Source organism: Gorilla gorilla, chromosome 11, assembly GCF_029281585.2.
Source record: "Gorilla gorilla gorilla isolate KB3781 chromosome 11, NHGRI_mGorGor1-v2.1_pri, whole genome shotgun sequence".
Classification (NCBI taxonomy): domain Eukaryota; kingdom Metazoa; phylum Chordata; class Mammalia; order Primates; family Hominidae; genus Gorilla; species Gorilla gorilla.
The window spans coordinates 43,068,999-43,088,223 of record NC_073235.2 but is presented as its reverse complement, the minus strand read 5'-3'; the positions used below and the strand labels follow the sequence as shown (position 1 = coordinate 43,088,223).

The following is a 19,225-nucleotide window of genomic DNA, read 5'->3' as shown; positions in this document are numbered from 1 at the left end:
CACACACACAACCTAATAATACAGCTAACCAGTGAGGTGAAAGATCTCTGCAAGGAGTACTACAAAACACTGCTCAATGAAGTCGGAGGTGACACAAGTAAATGGAAAAACATTCCATGCTCATGGATACGAATAATCAATATTTTAAAAATGGCCATACTACCTAAAGCAATTTATAGATTAAATACTATTCTGGTTAAACTACCATTGAAATTCCTCCTAGAGCTAGAAAAAAAAGGTTTTAAAATTCATATGAAACCAAAAAAATGCCCGAATAGTCAAGGTGTCCTAATCACACAAACTGACTTCAAACTGTACTACAGGGCTACAGTAACCAAACAGCATGGTACTCATACAAAAACTGACATATAGACCAATGCAACAGAATAGAGATTCCAGAAATAAGGCTGCATACCTACAACTGTCTGGTCTTCAACAAAGCTGAAAAAACAAGCAAAGGGGAAAGGACTCTATTCAATAAATGGTGCTGGGATAAATAGCTAGCCATATGCAGAAGATTGAAACTGAACCCCTTTCTTAAACCATATACAAAAACTGACTCAAAATGCATTAAATAATTTAATGTAAAACTCAAAGCTATAAAAACCCCGGAAGACAAGCTAGGCAATACCATTCTAGACATAGGAACAGGCAAAGATTTTATGACAAAGGCACCAAAAGCAATTGCAACAAAAGCAAAAATTGATAAATGTAATACAATTAAACTAAAGAGCTCTCCACAGCCATAGAAACTATCGGCAGGGTAAACAGACCACCTACAGAATGGAAGAAAAATTTTGCAAACTATGAGTCCGACAAAGGACTAATACCTAGCATTAATAAGAAACTTAAATTTACAAAAAAAACTCATAAAAATGTGGGCAAAGGACATAAACAGACACTTTTCTAAAGAAAACATATATGCAGCAAGAAAACATATGAAAAAAAGCTCAACATGACTGATCATTAGAGAAATGCAAATCAAAACCACAATGAGATACCATCTCACACCAGTCAGAATGGCTATTATTAAAAAGTCAATAAGTAACAGATGCTGCCAAGGTTGTAGAGAAAAAGAAAAATGTTTTCAACCATTGTGGAAAACAGTGTGATGATTTCTCAAAGGCCTAAAAATAGAGATACCATTTGACCCAGCAGTCCCATTACTGGGTATATACCCAAAGGAATATAAATCATTCTATTGTAAAGATACATGCACATGGATGTTAATTACAGCCCTACTCACAATAGCAAAGACATGGAATCGACCTAAATGCCCATCAGTGGTAGACTGGGTAAAGCAGATGTGCTGTATTTATACCATGGAATACCATGCAACCATAAAAAATAACAAGATCTTGTCCTTTGTAGAAATATGGATGGAGCTAGAGGACATTATCTTTAGCAAACTAATGCAGAAACAGAAAACCAATTACCACATGTTCTCACTTATAATTGGAAGCTAAATGATGAGAACACGTGGACATATAGAGGAGAACAATAGACACTGGGACCCACTGGAGGGCAGAGGGTGAGAGGAGCGAGAGGATCAGGAAAAATAATGAAAATAATCAGTGGGTACTAAATCCCTGAGGGATGAAACAATCTGTACAGTGAACCCCTGTGATACAAATTTACCTGTATAACAAACCTGCACATATACCCCTGAACTTAAAAGTTAATACCCCTGTGATACAAATTTACCTATATAACAAACCTGCACATATACCCCTGAATTTAAAAGTTAATACCCCTGTGATACAAATTTACCTACATAACAAACCTGCACATATACCCTGAACTCAAAAGTTAATACCCCTGTGATACAAATTTACCTATATAACAAACTGCACATATACCCCTGAACTTAAAAGTTAATAAAGGAATATAAATGTTTTTATTACCACTGAATTGTGCACTTAAAGATTGTAAAGATGATAAATGACACATATATATTACACTTCTTCTCCATACATCTCTTTATTTAGGATTTTGTTAATTTCTCTTAGCAATGTTTTATAGTTTTCAGATTCTTGTACATATGTTTTCATATTTAAATATTTTATATTTGTAGACGCTATTGTAAATAGTTATTTCCTATTTCAATTTCCAATTGTTCATAGCTAGTATACAGAAATACAATTGATTTTTTAATAGCAGCCCGGTATCCTGCAATTTTACTAAATTAATTTATTCATTCTAGCAGCATTTGTTGTAGATTCTGTTAAATGTTTTTTTATGTAGAAGATTTAGTCACCTGCAAATAAATACAGTTTGACTTCTCTTTTCCCATGTAGATTCTTTTTATTTTATTTATTTATTTATTTTTGCCTTATTATACTAGTTAGAAACTCCAGGATAATGTTAAATAGAAGTAGTGAGAGTGATCACCCTTGTTTTGTGCCTCGTTATATTTCTATTCGTATTTTTTGAGTTTTTGTCAATAATAGAAGCCATATCTTATCAAATGGTTTTTCTGCATGTATTGGGACATGTATATGAGTTTTCTTCTTTAGTCAGCTATTATGGTGAATTATGCTGAATGATTTTTTAATATTGAATCAGGTTATATTCCTGGGACAAACCTAATTTTATCATGATGTATTAACCATTTTATTGACATAAAAAACCCAGTTTTTAGTTTTACTGATTTTGCTCTATTGTTTTTCTGTTTTCTATTTTTTTAAATTTCCCTTCTTTAGTTTCTTCCTTTTATTACTTTAAGTTGCTTTTCTTCTAGTTTCTTAAAGTGAAAGCAAAAGTCATTGATTTGAGAATTTTCTTCCTTTTTATATTTTCCTCCATAGTAGTTTGCTGGTATACATTTTTATATTCTCATAAAAAATTATTGACAGTTAAGCTAGTTTGAAACAGTTTTCTCCTTTCAGGCTTGGCTTTTACGATTTGTTAGAGAAGACTAGAACAAAGTTTATTTAGTCTAGTTTAATAGTTCCCCACTGCTAAGGCAGACCCTGCGGAGTACTCAGAGTCTCATGAATTAGAATTTGAATTAAATATTTGAATCTGGTTGGTGTTAACAGGCATGATTTCTGGACCCGTATGAACTTGGGGACTCTCCTCTGTAATTCTTTCCTGTGGTTCTTTCACCAGCCTGGAGGAGTTGGCTCGCACACATGTGCACGCACTTATCAGTACTTGACTGAATGCTCCAGGATGACTCTTTTCAGATACCCACAGTTCCCTCTGCTGAACTGTCAACTCTTGACCCTCTGCCCAGTGAGATATAGCCACCCATAACTTTCACTTCCCGTAACTTTTATTCATGGAGTTCTCTGGGCTCTGTTTCTGTCCTGTGTGTGCTGCTACCTATAATCTCTCTCTGGTAAATGGTGGATGCCATGGGATGCACCCAGTATTTCCTATTACCCAGGAATCACTGCCTTTCATTTCCTGATGTGCAATGTGTTGAAAAGTGTTGTTTCCTATATTTTGCTGTTGTGTAGTTGTTTCAGATGGAAAGATCAATCTAGTCCCTTTTACTCCATCTTGATCTGAGTGAAAGTATGGTCTTTACTTCTAAACTTTTATTCTCAGACATGTGCAACTAGTTTAGTCACTCATGCGGTGAACTTCCTGAAGAAAGAACCTAGATCTTATGGTTCTTTATATGCCATATGTAGTTCTGGGAACTTGATGAGTATCTAAGTGATTTCTTACTAAAGGTTAATAAATGTTGATAATCTTCATCTAATATTTTGGCTTGTTGATTTTTGTTTATAATACCAAACAATACACTTGTTATACACATTGAATGATTAAATAAAAGTATACTTGAAATATTATGTAAACACACTGCAAGCACTAACAATGACTACAACATTTTAAATAAAATATAAGGCATATTATCATAATTCATTTAGTAAAATTTTATTTTTAGCTGATGATTTCTGTTAATTAAATCCAACAAATCCTAATCTTTTATTTTTGAAGCAAAAATAGGTGTGGACGTATAAATGTCTATATATTCATCATAAAAATACAGTATTTTAATTTATTTCAGGTGATAGTTAAATCTGGGCCAGGGACTTTCCTCAGTTTGGCTGTTTATGACAATTATATATTCTGGTCGGACTGGGGAAGAAGAGCTATACTGCGGTCCAACAAGTACACAGGAGGAGATACAAAAATTCTTCGTTCCGACATTCCACATCAGCCAATGGGAATCATAGCTGTTGCCAATGACACCAATAGCTGTAAGTTATAATAGAAAGCATATGTGTTTTCTCATTGTATAATCTCTGATCTCTAAAAATGTATATATGTTTTCTAGTAATAGTTGGATTTGCTTTTTCTTTTAAAAAATATTATTTTTTGTTACTATGACTGTGGATTTTGTTTTTTTCTAGTTCTTAGGAATAGTGTTCAAGATTTGGCTGTTCAAAATATTGAAATTATCTGAAATATTCAAGGCAACTTCTATATTGCATAATTTATCATCGCACGAGCAGTTCATTTTTAATTATTTCTTCTAAAAATCTTATTTCATCCTCACTCTTCATCACTTCAAATTTTCAAATCAAGTTGTTTCCATGAAAATTACACTTGATAGATAAACTTTGCATCTGGGCTTAACAGTTCTTTAGTCAATGCAGTGCTTCCAAAATTACAGTTCGAAGCATCAATGTGGTTTCTAGCAGAACTAGTTCATTTGATGCCATGGTATCAAATGTGTTAGAAAGATTTGATTAGTGTTACATACTTTTGTAATGTACTTAGCCTTAGGAATGCTTAGATTTTCAAAAATCCTGAATGTTCCTTTTTAATGACATATTATTGAGAGATTGAGGCAGTCTAATAGTTTACGATTAATATTTATCTGACATAGAACAGGAATTCGATATAAAATGTTACCAATACAGCCTCTTTATTGTAGGTGAACTTTCTCCATGTGCATTATTGAATGGAGGCTGCCATGACTTGTGCCTTTTAACTCCCAATGGGAGAGTGAATTGTTCCTGCAGAGGGGACCGAATATTGCTAGAGGACAACAGATGTGTGAGTAAGTAAAGAGAATTGAAATGTAATATGACAAATCTGTTCCAAATTCCACACACATCACTGAAATTGTGTTAGTGTATTCATGAAGTTATACTCTCTTCTAATATTAGAAGCTTAGTCATGTTATCTCTCTGCTCTAAAGAAAACTGAGTTCACTGTTCTGCTTCGTTATAGCACCATGTGCTAGTTAATGATGACCAAAATGGTAACAAATGTTTTTACCCTCCTGGCTGTGCACTAGAAAGTGCTGGGGCTAGCTAGACAAGTGTCTGCACACAATGATCATCTGAAAACTTCCAGTTGTGACTTTGTGAATTCAATCAATAGCAAAAGTAATTGAAGCTGAAATAAACTGGTATACAGGCAGTATATCAGTAGCCTTGCAGTAAAACCACTCACAGTCCATCATAGTATGTAAATGAGAGAGAATGGCTCATGCAGCTTATTTGTAATCATTTCCAAACTGTTAATTAAGAATGCAACATTGCAGCCTTGCAAGGTGTTTATACCTCCCAAAGGCATTACAAACTTTAATTAGCACCATTACAATACACACATTAACAGCTAAGTTTCCAAAACTGTTTCCAAAATAAATCAGGGTTCAAGTGTTTCAATATTGCCATGAAAAATTTGCAAGCAAAATTTAAAAAAGGTTAATTTCCTTTTAACGTTAAGGCAATTTATGTATAAGGTGGGAGAGAAATATCTTGTTGGAAATCGGTGAAATCATTCTCAGGATGTGTCAAATTTGATACATTTTTTGTCTCTCCTCACCTATTAATATATCCTCATCTCATATCTTTTCATTCAGAAAATTAACAGAGTTGGATATGTCTACATAATAAAAATAAGTATTTTTCATCTTCATCTTCAGTCGATTTTTACTCTCTTTCCACTGGAAGGATTTTATCTCTTACCTGCTCTTCAATGCAAGTGCTTGGGCATAATTTTCTTTAGCTTGAAAATTATTATACCATAAACAAAATAACATAGACATATTTTCTCACTGTGAAAGTTGATACTACAACCCAAAAAGGCACCTCTTAGCAAAAAAAGTAAAAGTTCTTTTATTTAAGACTATGCCAAAGCAAATGAGAAAATGATGCAATTGGTCAAAATTTTAAATGCAGATGGCCAATTTCCACATTTCGGGCCACAAATTCCCATATTTCTTTGTCACTTAACACTTCTCTGAATTGCTCCGGCAATTGCTTAAACTCTTTCGGTTTGCCTTTGTGGTTTCAGCTGTAATGGTCTGGATCTGATGCCATCTGTAAGCCCGGAGTGTTAGCCATGCGTTAGAATCACTCATGTTTCTTTCACAGGTCACTGCAGGCTAGTAGTGAAGCAATGCCTTTAGTCAGAATGGCAAATCTTATTTCTGTTCAGTGGAGGCCTGTCCCTGCTGCATAATACCTTCAATACAACTGTCCCTACTAAGCTTCTCTCTATTGATGAGAGGAAATGAATCAGGAAGAAAACTGTGATTTTAAACAAGCACAATTGTATTCACATGGAACTGTAGAGTGATATTGGATTTCCCAGAGCTCACAATCTGTTGTAGAGGCAGACGACATCCATTGTGCATTCATATTGAAATCCTGTAGCCCAGCAGAGAGATTAGAAAGTAACTCTTGGCTTCTCCTTGTCAAATTCATCTTTAGGAACATGAGAATGTTTCTGGCATATCTGTGTCCTCATCTAAGTGATTTTACCCAGAGTGGTTCATGAATGTTAATGGCAGCATTAAAGGGGTGAAAGGCCATGTACTAACACCTACCTGAGGGCAAAGGAGGGAAAACCATTTGTTGTCATAACTGTTGACAAGAAGATTAGGCAGTCCCCTTGCTTACAACATTGCTAATCTTATTGTAATCCATAAAAGAAATAGATATAGTAAATATAATTAGATGAAGTAATTGCTGTGCAGGAGAATAAGGGCAGCTGAACCATGATGTTTCCAGAAAGAAGCAGAAAACACTCAATAGTATTTCATCAAATGAACATACGTGAGGAAGAATTGTATTCATACAATGTTTGTTTTTGCATAATGTAAAAAACATATTTATCTTTGAATAGTTTTTGTCTTTTCCCCAAAGGCACTAAGATTATAAAAGATTAAAAATGGACTTTTCCATCCTAACAATTATTTTTTCATTGGAAAATACACAGTAAATAATATATACTTAAAATAGGAAAAATAAGTCAGGAATCTCAATAGACTTTCAAGAAGTGGCTGAATTTTGTTCTATGCTAAGATGATTGCATTTAGCAATATTAGCACCCTTTTATTTTTTTAATTTAATATTTTTCCGTTTTAAATTATTTGCTACCTTGTCTTAAATGACATTCTGCCTTAGCTAATGACTGAACAATGAAGTTTAGACTGCACCAAGAGAAAAAAATATATATCTTTGGAACATGTTGTTATCATCAAGAGAGTTAAATTAGAAGTCAAATAAATAAAGTGAATTGACTCAGGAACAGAAAACCAAATACCACGTGTTCTAATTTATAACTGGGAGCTAAACATTCGATACTCATGGACATAAAGATGGCAACAATGGACATTTGGGTCTGTTAGAGTGGGGAGAGAAAGACGGTGGACAAAGGTTAAAAAATTAACTATTGGTACTATGCTCAGTACCTGGGTGACAGGATCAATCATATCTTAAACCTCAGTGTCATGTAGTAAACCCATGTAACAAACCTGCACGTGTACCCGCTGAATCTAAAATAAAAGTTGACATAATAAATAAAAAAGAAGCCTTAGATAGACCCTCTACTAAATTAATTAAATTCTAGGAATAATAAATAAATAAAACCTTGGAAACTTCGAATAGTATTAGTGGCTGTTTAATTGAATATTCCTGAAATAAAGCTCAAAAATTAATACTAAATTATAGAATTAAGCTATATTCTTTCATTAGCAGAGATGAATGAATTCTACTTACCTCCAACATAATTAATACAACTGGATTTAAATGTACAGTTATTCAGCAAGCAATGGGGTGAGTACGTACATGCAAGCAGACAGTATGCCCCAAAAATTGGATGCCAAAATTTGCTAGTAAATCTATTACTGAAGAATAAAAATAAGTCCATTGTCCTCAATAGAGACCCTTCAAAATAGGGATCACATATTGCCATTATAAGCATGACACTTACCTGTAGAAAATAACTTTTTGTACCTTCAGACTCTTGGCTTACAAACTAGGACAAATCACCTAAAAACTCAAACTCTTGATTTTGAATAAAAATTCTGAGATTTAGAAATGAGACTTTCTGACAGCGGTCATCTGGAGTCCATAGCATCAGGTACACATGCTTTCCACTTGACCATTGTCCTCCTGCACCTCATCCCACTGATTCCTGTACATTTCATGGAGTAGGTGCTCGTCATGTATGGCAGCAAGAAAGAGTCTGCTCCCGGGAACCTCCCACACATGGATCGAACAAGTGGCTTATTTTAACAATTCTAATATTTCCAAACAATGTAACTTGCTACTGAGGTTTCATCAGAAGATAGTTAGGGAGGAAGACCAGACGGTGGGGAAAAGTCCGGACTATTCATTTGACTGAGATGATTCACATCAAACATTCAAAAATGGGTATTCTATGCACTGAAAAATAGTAGTATATTGAAAAATATATAATAGATTCCAGTAAGAAAACACAAAAACACTTTCAGTATGTACAGAGTTCATTTAACTGGCTGTTTTAAAAAACAATAATAATTATTATATTATTATTATATATTATAATATATATTCTTATATATAATTATTATTATTATTATTTTGATACAGAGTCTCACCCTGTTGCCCAGGCTGGAGTGCAGTGGTGAGATCTCCACTCACTGCAACCTCTGCCTCCCGGGTTCCAACGATTCTCCTGCCTCAACCTCCCAAGTAGCTGGGACTACAGGCACGTGCCACCATGCCTGGCTAATTTTTTGTATTTTTAGTAGACGGGGTTTCACCATGTTATCTAGGATGGTCTCAATCTCCTGACCTCATGATCTACCCACCTCAGCCTCCAAAAGTACTGAGATTACAGGCGTGAGCCACTGCGCCTGGCCAAAAAATTATTTCTTAAGATCTTAATTTCATAAAGAAATGTCATAAACCATTGCTCTTTAATTGTACATTTTGATAAATTTTAGTTTATCTTTATAATTAAAATTAAGAAAAATAATTGTAGTGGTGTCAAAAAATATTTGCCATTGCACAAAAGTATTGACTTTTTTTTTTTCTTGCAGCTAAAAATTCCTCCTGCAACATTTATTTGGAGTTTGAATGTGGAAATGGTGAGTGCATTGACTACCAGCTCACCTGTGATGGCATTCCTCACTGTAAAGATAAATCAGATGAAAAACTGCTCTACTGTGGTAAGTGTCCAATATGGGTTTGCTCGTTTCATATAAAGTTTTCTGATTCTTTTACAGTTTTTGGTTTGCTTGTCTCGGTTTGGTTTACGTGGATAATTTATTTAATGTCTCTCATTAACCTGTATCTAAGGCAATTGATGTGGCTTTGCTTGTGTTAAAATGAGGTACTTTATCTCCTGTTTGATAGCCATGATATTCACTAAATAATTTCCTCATGGTTTTCTATCCACAAAATAGCCTTTTTTTTTTTTTTTTTTTTTTTTTTAAGAGATGGGGTCTCATTGTGTTGCCCAGACTGGTCTCAAGCTCCTGAGCTCAAGCAATCCTCCCGCTTCAGCCTCACAGAGTGATAACAGGTCTGAGCACCACACCCAGCCAGAATGTGAATATTTTTAAAAGTAGTAGCTAATCTTTTGAACCCCTGACTTATTCATCTTTAGCAATAGGTTTTAGGCTTACTTTCTTTAAAATGTAACTCAGAAACATCTTGATTTTTGGATATGGACAGGCTTACTCTGAAGCAGAGTTTCACCAACAGACAATAGCACATTGTTGGGTTGTTATCAAAGTCTTGTCGATTCTATTTCTGTCTCCAGGATTAGCATGGGGGCTAGTGTCCTTTGGTACAAAGGCTCATTGCCTTAGGCATGGTCCACATCAAACATAGAATTCCACCAGCTATGCTTCTCTTGGCAACACCAAGTGATAGTCAACATCTACCCTCAGGAGTAGAGATTAGCTTTTATACTCTAGTAAGCAACTGAGATTTCCCTTCATTGCAACAATATTTTTTCCTGGAAATATGTCTTTGCATGATCATTGATAATCATTGTATATTTGATCCAGATTTTTAAAAAATTGTCCTGATTTATTTTTAATCCTAGAAATCCAATAGCATTGGGATCGTGTACTATGCAAAATTTAGGAATCTATATCTGAAACTGCCTCATTTTATATCTGCTTTTCTCCTCTATTCCATTATCTGGGTAATAATTACACCTAAATAATAAAAGAAAAGTTAGAATAAGAGAAAAACAATCTGTGAGATCCACAGACATCTTCTCACTCTTTTACCTTACAAGACAACACACCATCGTTTAAAATGAGAGTCTAATGTAATTTGTCCATAATTGATGTGTAACCAATGTCTTAAAGAATTTATCTCAAATAACATATTCGCTTTAATGAATGGCTATATTCTATAAGATATAAAAATATTAAAGCATATAAATTGTATTGCAATAAAGTCACAGGCTTGCATTTACTATAAGTTGACTTGAGATTATATTTCATGTTATTTTTATCTTTGTAGAAGTCAGATGATATTTGTGTAGAGCAGGAGTTGGCAAGCATTTTCTGTAAAGGTTCAGCTGGTAAATATGTTAGGTTTTGTGGATCATATATGCTTTCTGTCACATATCCTCTGTTGTTTATTATTTACCATCCTTTAAAAATGTAAAAACTATTCTTAGTCCAAGAGCCATACGAAAACAGTCTCACAGGCTAGATCTGGCCTATGGGCAATAGTTTGCCAATGCCAGGTGTAGAGTATGGGCTTTGGACTCACACCTGAGGTTAAATCTTTGTTCCCAAACCTGCTAGTGTAATTAGCCTAGTTTGCAAACCCTAGTGTGACTAGGGTAAGTAACATAACTCACTTCTCTGTGTTTTAGTTTTCTACTACAAAACAACTAGCTCTTATGGTAGTCGAGAGCATTAAACCAGCAAGTGTTCATCTACATATACTCAATACAGAGCCTGGGGCAAAGCTGGCATTGAATACGTGGCAGCTATTATTATTGTAAGTGGTAGCTTCTGCCCCAAATCAGAGAATGTCAAGAAACTTTCATAATGGTAAATAGAACTCAGAAGGTAATTCTTTCTCAGGGAATTCTGTAGATATTTTAAGGTAATTTTTAAGAGAAATTTATTGATATTTAGATGACTCCATGAGACACTGATTCAGGAATACATGCTTTGTTGCTTTATTTCCTTATTATAAAATCCTTGCAGATAGATGCAAAGGATATAGGAAATGGATGTTGGCATGTTTTTGTTACGTTTGAGGTACATATTTATTGCTTCAGAATTGAATATGTGATATATGTTTATTTCTGTGCTACTTCACAGAAGTGCCAGAAACAATTACATGGGTATAACTTGAAAAGATCTCCAGGCATGAATCACCAAAGTTAAAACACTAAGTCAAAAAGGGCCTTTGCTGAATGAACTATTCTTTGACAACACATAAACATTCTAATCCAGAGCTTTTATATGGCACAGCACTTGTTTTATAGATCCATAATCCAGTCATTATGAATGAAATATTATCTGTGATTTTCATTTTGTACAAATATTTCTATATGATCTCTGGTTGTATGTTTCTACTTTTATTTATAAGAAAACAGAAGCTGTCGAAGAGGCTTCAAGCCATGCTATAATCGCCGCTGCATTCCTCATGGCAAGTTATGTGATGGAGAAAATGACTGCGGAGACAACTCTGATGAATTAGATTGTAAAGGTAAATACTTGTTCCATCAATCTCAGAATATTGGTGTGCTAAGTGTTTCCTGAACTTTTCCAACATTCGTTTCTGAGAGCTCTGTGGCATATAACACCTAGTAACATCTATGGATCACACTTCGGTAAATGCTGTTGGAATGGAGTTGCTAAAGTTACTTGAAAATTCTGACTGTGTTCTCTATTTCTGTTTTCTACTCCTTTCCTCCCTTTAAAACTCTTATAATTTCTCACCTCTTCAGTTCCACATTCCTGGATTCGGACATTTCTACCAGAATGTGTAATATTGAATTTTCTGCTCCAAAAATGTTCCCCTTTATTCCTTAGTTCTCTGTTTTACTCATGATCACATTTTCCTAACCACTGGACGGGAAACTTTGGTGTTCTCCTTAATTTCTCCTTCCCACATATCCAGTCATCAACAAATCTTCCAATTCTTTGAAATATCTTCCATTTCAATCCACTTTAAGCCTGGGCTAACAGAGTATGCCTTTACCTGGTTTCCCTGCCTATACTTTTTCCAGTTCATCCCTATGTCATCAGTCATGCTAATACTGTTTAACATTTTCCAAAAGTGACTATTAGGATAGATGATGAAGCCAAACTACCTGAGTTAGAACTGCTGCCCCAACATTTTACTGTCTAAATTTGGATATCACACTTAACTATTCTGTGTCTCAGTTTCCCAAATAGCAAGGTAGGAAAAATAATTGAATAAGAAAAACAATATTAAATAAGGTTAGAACAGTATTTGGCAATAGCGAATGCTATGTTAGCACTGGCTTTTATATATATATATATGTATATTGCATTGATAAAGAAACTTTTAATGGAATACCAATGTTTGCAGAATAAATGATAAGTTTTAGTCTGACATTGAAAGCCTTCTTAAATCTGGACCCCACAGATATTTCCAAAGCATTATCACTTTAGAGACTTGCCATTCAATGAACACTTTATTGAGTGCAGTGCATTAAGGTTCGAGACGCAAAATTCATGAGAAACGTGCCTGTACTCAAGAATATCAAATTCTAACTCTAAGACAGCCATGTAAACAGATCGAGATATATATGTGTGTATATATATATATATATATATATATATATATATATGTCTTGTGCTGTGATTGCACACGTAAGAACACCCATATGTCTTTTTTGTTTTTTGGCTTGCAAGTATCCTCAAAGGTTTCATAGGCTATACTGAATTTAAACTGAGTCTTAAACTAAAAATAAGGTAGAATGAATGAAACAAAAGAGAATTCCAAGTAGAGGGACTACCATTGAAACTGAAAGTAATTTGATATAGTCACAGACAGATTACATATAAAAGAGTGGTAAAAACAGAAGGGCCAGGCGCGGTGGCTCATGCCTGTAATCCCAGCACTTTGGGAGGCTGAGGTGGGCATATCACAAGGTCAAGAGATCGAGACCATTCTGTTCAACATGGTGAAACCCCATCTCGACTAAAAATACAAAAATTAGCCGGGCGTGGTTGCACTCGCCTGTAGTCCCAGCTACTCGGGATGCTGAGGCAGGAGAATCGCTTGAACCCGAGAGGTGAAGGTTGCAGTGAGCTGAGATCACATCACTGCACTCCAGCTTGGCGATAGAGTGAGACTCCATACCCCCCACCCCCCAAAAAAACCAAAACAAACAAACAAACAAAAAACAGAGAAGGTATGGGAAGGAGCCAGGGCATGAAGGTGCATTTTGTGCCATGTTAAGTAACTCAAACTTTTTCTTGTAGTCACTAGAAAGTCACTAAAGGTTTAAAGCAGGCCAAATATAATCAAATTTACATTTCAAAAAGGAACGAAAAGAATAGGATTGTGTTAACGAAACCTATAATAATAAGATTTGTTTGTGTGGGAATGGGGATAAGACAATAAGGATAGTTTGCATTTTGAGATTGGAGCACTTGAGGAAATCTAAATGAAGCTGTTTCACAGGCATGTAGATAGATAGGTAGAGATTTGGAACTCAGGTAATAGATGTTGATCAGAAGTATTGATTTGGGGCTCATTAAGGAGAAAAACTCAGAGGAAGTGTGGAGTAATGATTGCATGAGTAGAGTGCATCAAAATTACTTATTTAAATAACAAATTATATATAAAAAAGGTGAAGTAGCCTGCAGGACTAATAGAAGGATATGTTTAAGAAATTATTTTCTCAAGAAAGGAGGATCATTCAGCATTTTCAAGTGCTACAGAAAGGGTAAGAGGGCAGGCACGAACTGGAGGTGTCCGTCATATTTGGCCAATAGTAGATACTCGCTTGATGACATTCATGTGTGTCAGTTCAGTGGAACAGTAGAGGAAAGCAAGAGCACATTGGTTGAAGACAGAAAATGGGTGGTAAGGGAGTAAAGACAGTGAATGTAAACAGTTTTTAGAAAAGATTGGTGTAAAGGAAAGGTATGAAGTACAGTTGTGATGAGAGGACTATGCAGAGTTGAGGAAGAGGGCAGAATGTGTGCAAATTATTTCGTAGCTGTATGGAATGTTGGGAAGTTACTCTGCCGTCTTAGACAGTGTGACTTTGGGGAAACATTTGCATAGATTATCATCTAAAGTTGACACTGTAGTTTAGGAAGAGCTAATTACATTTGCCAATTAAGTTACCTAGTACCCATAAAAGATTTAAAAAAGTCAAATATAGTCAGACACTGGAAGTAAGTGGAGAGAAATAAATTAGCATTTGGAAGAAAGGAGGAAAAGAAATGAGAAGACCTAGAAATAGATATGTTCTGTCAATTATTTGTAAGCAGGAGAGGAAAATATAATATAGGCATTAAGCCAGGTTAAAGGTAAAGCTATCAAGAAAGAATGTGCAGGAACTGAGCAATAAATACAGAAAATAGATTTTAAGGCAAGATTCATCAAAAGAAACTATGGGAAGATGATATGTTACTATGGGTCTTCTCCAGAAATGAAAGTATATTTTCAAAAGTGGTAAATGAATTAGTGTGTTTGGGTTTATGAAATATAATACCTCATGTATGGTAGGTGTTTATTAAATTCTTATGTGGCTGGTTGAAGCAGTAAGTCTTCTAAAATATAAATAGATTTTATTCTGCCTAATGATATCAATACCAGCTGCTGAATAACAATAAAATAACTCAAATAGATATTTCCTCTTTTTTAGTCGAAACTCTTGATTTCTGTGTTATAACTATCTCAGTCATACTCTTGGGCGCAGAACAGTGCCTTTGCAAATGAAGCTTCTCCATTAACCTTTCTTTTATGGTAAAATTATAACAGTTGGATATCTTAAAAATAAACAAGCAAAACTTATGCCTTAAAGCTGGTCACGCTGAATGCAGGACATTTGAAACTAAAATTTCTCATGGAAACACAAGCATATACTTTATTACTTAATAGAAATTAGTGAATTTAATTCAATGGACCAGCTCCTTTAGGATAAACAAATGGGTAGCTATTTGGATGAAAGATTACTCTTAATTGAATCTTTTAGTTTTGATTTTTCTCTCATTTTAAGTTTATTAACATAGTGTCCTTGTAGAGTACCTTTCAAGCTATAGAAGGAAGACTTCCCTGGGTCCATAACCCATAAGCCGGGCTGTCTGATAAAGACTTATATTATGCAAATGTATTTCCACCAAATATCTCCCTTATAGTACAAAAAGATGATAAAGGAAAAGGCACAGATAATGGATCAGGGAGAATGGAAAAGAGGTCTCTTTCCAAGCCCTTTCTTCCAGTTACCCCTTCTCTCTTTCTATTGTCAGTGCAATGTAGAGATGCAGTGCTTTTTTGTACACATATGCAGACACACAAATCACCTATCGCTTTTTAATCAAAATAAAATATAAAAGATAAAGTGATACAATTGGAAGTCAGTATATACAGGGAGATTTTGATAGACTGTAGTAAGAGGCTACGGTGGAGCCATCTGTAAATTATCTAAAGTACTATTATACTTTGCTGAATTTAGATGTCAGTAGTAATTATTACTGTTTTTTAAATTTCACAAGAGTAGAGAGTCTGTTTACAGAGTAGAAAGGGTGTTGCAATGAATTGCTTTTGGTTTCTTCTCTTTTTGGGGAAAAGAAACATGCCAAATCTTCATCATTTTTTTAAATTTACTGCCCCTTTATAGAGGCCCTTTCATGATTGGAGAGCTTTAGACTTCAGGCCATCTGGAGGTGGGGAGATGAGGCATTGTTCATAAGTTCGTCATTTTGTACTCCTCTTCTGGTTGCATGGCAGGTCGAGTGAATATATTCGGGGAGAGTGCATGATATGCTTCCTTCCCTGCTGAGATGAGTACAAACTGCTCCCTTTGGGAAGTACATGAAATTCCTTGGGCTACGGAAGTACTTTTAGGTAGACTGGGAACTAGCAGTTCTGACGCTCCCTAAAGGAGAGGAAACTGGCATTTGTTTTTTCCTAAGTTCATAGCAAACCTTTGAAAGATTCCATAAACAACAAGCTAAAGGAAAAGGATAAACATAGCTGGAGAAGAAATCGGCATTCCTTCTAGATTTGTGTACCCTTGGAACCTAAGGGGTGAATTAAATAATTAAATAAAAGATGTTGTTTGAAAGTAAATGAAAAGGAGATATGAGAGCAAACTTAATGCTTTTTTCCCCCCCTTTTCAGCTTCCCTTTGCTACAAGTTGGGTAAGGGATGTTGGAAGAGAGAATTGACTTAAGTTATTTATAAGAAACATCCTAAGAATCACAGAAAGGCCATTGATTTTTAAGTCTTTCAAATCTCATTAAATATTTTAGCTGACATGCTAAAAAGAAAGTGGAAGAAATAGTAAAATTAAAGTATATTAGAGAGAGTGGTTTTCCTTTCTCTCTTGCTGCTACTTTTGATCCACAATCCCTGACAGATCCTCTTCCTTTGTAGTGCCTCATTGCTATTCCTGCTGTGGCTGTAGGGTGTTTTCGCTCATGTTTCATAAGCTTACTTTTTCTTTCGGACTACCTGGAGGGAAAAGTGTAGTATCTCTCCCTTGGCTTATCTTTATTCGGACCATATTATATTATTTTCTCTCTTTATCAGGACTCTTAGCCCAAAGAAATATTGTCAGAAAACTTTCATATTCACTTGACAAATTAGAGATTTCAGTATCTTTCTTCCTCAAAAATCACCGTATGGATGAAACAAATTTCAATACTTAACTGACCAAAACGAAGTGAAGAAGAAATATAGCTGAAGCAACAGACAGAAAGAGGTTTTGGCAAGAGATGTGTTTACTTATTTAATGAAGTTCCTACTATTTCTGTAGATTTTTTTTTTCCTCACAGGATTCTCCTTCCTTGCCTGTTAATGAAGGCAATATTAATCCCCACAGTCACCTTGCTCCTACTGCTTACAAAACTCTGCAACAACTTTCATCACCCTGTCTAACTCTCTGGTGGTTCTCAAACCCTACACCAAATAATGCAATATGTGGAGACAGGATCAGGTACAAAGGGACAATCTGTTCCTACTTGCACCTCTTACACACTCTGATAGCCCATCCTTGTCCCCCTCCCAAAGATTCATTAGCCCTATTGTTATTTTGGAAAATAGGAAAAAATAAATAAATACATCCTGCAAATCTTCTACTCTTTGTTCTATCCTGCAAACTTCTTCCTTTATCTATTTCCTTATGCTTATTAATACAGTTTTTTTAATTACTACTTTCTAACCACTCTTCTGAACTTCAAAGTTAAAATTTATTTTCACGTAGTTCAAGGTCGTCTATTTCTTTCTTGTTTCCAGAACTCCATCTAAGACTGTGTTCCATTTGTCCCACATGTCCTTCCACTCTTCTCTCAAGTTATCCTTTACTTTCTCTGTTACCTCAGAACTACCAGTACTGGTTTTTAAAACGCTATTACATGAAATCGCTGAATTTCCAGTTTTCTTGACTGTCTGAAATGCCATTCCCTACATTTGCCTCCTCATTGTCTCTGCCACTACTTCTCACTCAGACAGAGGATTCTCTATGGGAGATTGGAGGCGGATGGTGATGGTGAAACGAGTTGCAAGTGTCCCTATTAGTATCTTCCTGGCATCCTAAACTCTAACTTCAAGCAGACAGAAACTCAAGTGCATTATGAGATGAACCATTATAGGCTTACTTAGGAATATCATAACTACCTAAAATGTTATTAAACAGAGAAATGCAATTTGTCTTCTAAAAAGAGATTATAAGCAATCTTTTGGAACAAAGTTAGTAAGAAACTACTAGTAGATGGTGAAGCCAAAAACAAAAGGTAAATGATTGACATGATTATATTTATGTTATATATTGCATTTACTATTTCTATTGAAAAATAGAATATGAAATGTAACACAAATGAATATAAAAGAGGTTTTGCTCTTATAGACATAAAAGAAAAAAAACTTTTTTCTGTTTTGGAACAATGCATTTATCTCTACTTACAATAACATTATCTGTTTCACATGTTGTGATATCATTTTTAATAAAAAAGTGAAGCAATTATAATTGCAAATTGTAAATAAAACATTTATTCTAATCATCATTTAAACAGATAAGTATGCAATTTTGAGATACAATTCAATATAATAAGAAGCATACATTATGAAATACAAATGACATACACACCCTTTTGTAAAATCTGCATATTTTAAAATAGCATTTTAACCATTTGTGATTGATATAATTTCTATTTATAATTAAATAGGCTCTTTAAAATATCAACACTAGTAAAAGTGGCATAATCAAAGGGCCCTTCTGGTTGTCCTTTAATGTAATCAACTTGTAGAAATTTGAATTTGGAATAGAAATATCACCTAAGTTAATTTAACATACATAGCATGTCATGTACCCATTCACAGCATTTTACTGGAAACCATTATATGATTATGAATGGGTAAGTAACTTAGAAAGGAACATATGGTTAAAAATAAGATACTTTATACAAAATGTATATAATGACAATAGCATATTGAATCTAATTTTCATTTAAGTAGAGCAGAGAATTGGATGACTTTTGTAATAACAATAATAAGGAATGACACATGTATATGTTCCTTGGCATGAGGCATCCTATTTCTTATATTAAATATTAATGATGATATGGCCATGTAACAGAGTATGAGATAGCATAGATGACTTTCTAGTGGTGGTAAGCTGTTCCCTCTGAGAAACAAAGCCAGTGTTCAGTGGTTCCCCCCTGCCCATCTCTTCGTTTCTGTTTCTATCTCTGTCTCTCTCTATTACAGCACAGCAGGAAATGCTTCACTTCTTGGCAACCAGGTTGGGATTTCCCAGTAGGCATTTAATCAGGCATTTGCCTACTGTCATAAC

General features: G+C 34.7%; 1 protein-coding gene across 2 annotated transcripts in view; it reads left to right on the top strand.

The window, feature by feature from the left end:
- The window catches only part of LRP1B (LDL receptor related protein 1B), a 1,892,531-nt gene that overhangs the window by 1,578,649 nt on the left and 294,657 nt on the right, over positions 1–19,225 (top strand). For both annotated transcript variants that reach the window (XM_031008804.3, XM_055380092.2), the window contains exons 44-47: positions 4,022–4,214; positions 4,895–5,020; positions 9,281–9,409; positions 11,811–11,930. In XM_031008804.3, the coding sequence (XP_030864664.2) occupies positions 4,022–4,214; positions 4,895–5,020; positions 9,281–9,409; positions 11,811–11,930 (568 nt within the window). The remainder of the gene's footprint in view (positions 1–4,021; positions 4,215–4,894; positions 5,021–9,280; positions 9,410–11,810; positions 11,931–19,225) is intronic.